Source organism: Hevea brasiliensis, chromosome 4, assembly GCF_030052815.1.
Source record: "Hevea brasiliensis isolate MT/VB/25A 57/8 chromosome 4, ASM3005281v1, whole genome shotgun sequence".
NCBI lineage: Eukaryota > Viridiplantae > Streptophyta > Magnoliopsida > Malpighiales > Euphorbiaceae > Hevea > Hevea brasiliensis.
This window is the reverse complement of record NC_079496.1, coordinates 18,168,514-18,171,719: the sequence shown is the minus strand read 5'-3', so window position 1 is coordinate 18,171,719 and position 3,206 is coordinate 18,168,514. Positions and strand designations below refer to the sequence as shown.

At 35.6% G+C, this 3,206-nt stretch overlaps 1 protein-coding gene across 1 annotated transcript; it reads right to left on the bottom strand.

Annotated features, from left to right (window-relative positions):
* On the bottom strand, positions 1 to 2,768 carry LOC110642730 (D-amino-acid transaminase, chloroplastic). The gene is made up of 5 exons (XM_021794867.2): positions 2,517 to 2,768; positions 2,357 to 2,433; positions 1,318 to 1,493; positions 492 to 1,165; positions 1 to 248 (listed from the first exon to the last, which is right to left on the bottom strand). Exons 1-5 carry the CDS (start codon positions 2,533 to 2,535, stop codon positions 151 to 153), a joined length of 1,044 nt encoding a protein of 347 aa, XP_021650559.2. The 5' UTR covers positions 2,536 to 2,768; the 3' UTR covers positions 1 to 150.
* Positions 2,769 to 3,206: the final 438 nt, after the last annotated feature.

Here is a 3,206-nt window from a genome sequence, read left to right as displayed (position 1 = left end):
GAACAAAAGCAAACTCAATTTGCTTTCCATGAACAATGAATCATCCAAAGAAAGTCCTTAGACAAGTTACACCAAATGAGCAATGAGAGAAGCTGAAACTTAAGTTGAAATTTCCTGTGGTCTCACTTACTGCATCAATATGTGGTTAAGCTACTCATAAGGAACAGGTACTCTTTGCATACCAACGCCAGCAACCATATCATCCCAAAGCAAATCAGAGAGTGCCATTGTCAACTCTCCCACCTTACCTGCAACCAAAGAACAAAGAAACAAAATATTTTGTAAGAATTAATAGCTCATCCATAGTCAACCAAGTGCAAAAAGAATACAGTACTTTTAAAACTGTGCTCATGCTATGCAGGAAGGAAAGTGACTTTCAATGAATAATTGAGCATTTAAAAGGTTTATATTCCATCTATTTCTGGTCAGGAGCTTCCAAATAAAAAACCACAAATAATGAAGTGTGATAGAGGATTGTCATTAGTCTTTACCGTCTCCAATAGGTTGCTCATCCCACCTAACAATTGGCAAGACAGGAAGTGTGCTTCCAACATACATCATTTCAGCTGCCTTTTTAGCCTCCTCGACAGTAAGATCAGCTGTTTTAACACTTGTTAATCGCCCTTGCTCAACCAATTTAGGTGCTAGTTGAAGAAGCCTTAATGCAGTGCAACCACTAAGGATCTTGTCAAATGAAGGCAAGATAAGCTCCTTATCTTGAGTTATAAAGGCCACATTCACATTTGGACCCTCAGCAATATAACCTTCATCATCAACCCAGATGGAAGCAAATGCTCCCTTCTCTTCGGCTTCCATTATCGAAAGGACGTTTGGGAGATAGTTCACATTCTTCATAGTTGCAAACATAGATGACTTCATGGGAGTAGTGGAAGTTATCACCTTAACCCCGTCCTTGTGCTGGGAGAAGTCATCATCAATAACTACTGCATAGAAAGAAGAAGTTGGGCATCCAGCAGGCGAAAGCAAGAAGTCTCCAGGCCCTGCGCTGAGCCAGAATCTTATTGTTCCTTTCTTGCATTTTGACGCTGCAGTCATTTGAATAAGAATGTTTCGAACTGTTGAACAAGGGAAGGGAGAGGATATTTTTGCTTTTGATGCTGATCGTAGAAGGCGGTCCAAATGGACATCAAGCTCATATAGATATCTGCATAAACCATAATGTTCAAAAGATGTAACTCCAATTGTACCTTTAAAATGGATAGCAGAAAAGTCACAAAAGTTAGAAGCCTAAAATGACTTGTAATTGAAAGAATGCTTCTTATAGTATAAGACCTATACATAAATGTTTATGCATACCCATCAAAAATTATAGCTGTATCAAACACGCCATGCCCACGGTGAACCATGTGATCATCTATAGGAATCACCATCATTGCAGGATCAAGAATAATTCCACCAAACACACTGGAATACATTGCTGGGTATGGTTGCTTTTTCACTGAACTCCATTTCTCATGTAGCTTTTCAAGCAACTGATTGATCAAATAATAAATGTTATATCTCATGAACAAGAGAGAATGGAGAAGAACAAGATAAAGTTCACCTGCAGTCACTGAACTAGTTGCTATATCTCATGAAAGTCACTAAATTTCAGTTTGCTTCTTAAAAATCACTGAACTAGTTGACACCCTTGAGAGGCATGAGGGCATGCATTAATCTCAGTGGATGAATTTAATCAATTTTGTGTCAGTTTGATGCAAATCCTCACCTAAGGGGAAATGGCAAACTGATCATTTTGTTTATTTAGTACTAGGGAGAGAATTATTATTGCTGAGATTTAAGCCTGATGCGCACTACTAAACTGCCTCACCTTTACCACTAGGTTAAAAAACAAGCTGAAAGGGCAAACGATGAACATAAAGAGAATGTTATATCTCATAGAAGGCTTGACAAGTTGACATATCCAGATTTTAGGATCCACTTTCTCATCATTATAAACAGTGAAACACAATTTACCCTTTTCAGTTATCAAAAGCTTAGCTAGATCAAATTCATCTGCTACTAGGAATTGTATCATCCATCAACCTCATTTGGTTATCAGGAAATTTGCAACTTAATGAAGTAACTGTTCTTTTTACACTGTTGACAATCCCAAATTAATTTCCTACGCACTGCCCTTTTTTCCTAAACATATTCAACAGACAACAGAACAAGATCCTGAATATTTGTGCAAGAAAAACAGAGAGTAGAGCAGTATTATCCTAACCACAGTACCAATTTGGGAGAATCTCCAAATATGTGAAAAGATAGAAAATATAGCCTAAAAACAATAAATTACCATCGAAAATCATAATCAAGTGTAATAAAATGAAATATGGGGTCTAGAGTTTTCAACCTCTGAAGAAGAAGAAAACACGTGAACTTTAAAGTCTTTGCAGCCAGCTTTCTCAACATCCCATGCAGCAATCTCTTCTTCAAGACCATAAAACACCAAATTATCTCGACAATCCATAAAAAAAATCAATTAGAAAAGAAAAAAAAGGAATATTTGTTACTTGATTTTTTATGCTCCATGGATGATAAGCAAAAAATGGCAGTGAAAGAATATCTACAAAGCAAGAAATTCAAGAGGGATACAATTGATGAGATGAAGTGAGCTCAGGTTTATAGCTAATAATAGTATGTCTCAACTTGCTATAGATTATGAAGTATTGTTTTTGGTTTAGAGTGGAATCAATTTCTGTTAACTTTGAGTAGTTTGTGTCGCAGTTTTTGGCCCAAGGTACTGGACGAAGTCTTAAAGCAGAAGTTGAAATTTTGTTTTTTAATTTTAAGTGTTGAGTGATAGGAACTCTCTGTAGCTGTATGTATGTCATAGAATTTCGTTACCAACCAGGGTTGGCATGTCAGCACATGACCCTGCACTACACTTAGATGATAGATAGGAACAGAACTTTTGATGGACATGGATTGATGTAAATGTGTTCATGTCATTCTGCTGTAAGTATTCACTCAACCAGATGAAAACTATCCATCCAACAAATGAGAATTTGTGTATATGATTAAGGTTGAGTAGAAAACATCGAAAAATTGAAAATTCAATTAATTTATTAATAAAAGAAAATTGAAAAATAAGTTTTACAAACATCTATATATATATATATATATATATAAAGTAAGGTAGTATTTTTAAGAAAATGTCATGTGATATTTTTCTTGAAAAATTTATCATGTGATACTTTTCA

Bases quoted from the DNA above. Each gene is read 5' to 3' on its own strand.
- LOC110642730 (XM_021794867.2), bottom strand. The intron at 1,494-2,356 runs GTTGAAAACTCT...TTGATCAATCAG, and splicing joins TGTTTTCTTCTTCTTCAGAG to TTGCTTGAAAAGCTACATGA. The intron at 249-491 runs GTAAAGACTAAT...CTTTGGTTGCAG, and splicing joins TGAGCAACCTATTGGAGACG to GTAAGGTGGGAGAGTTGACA.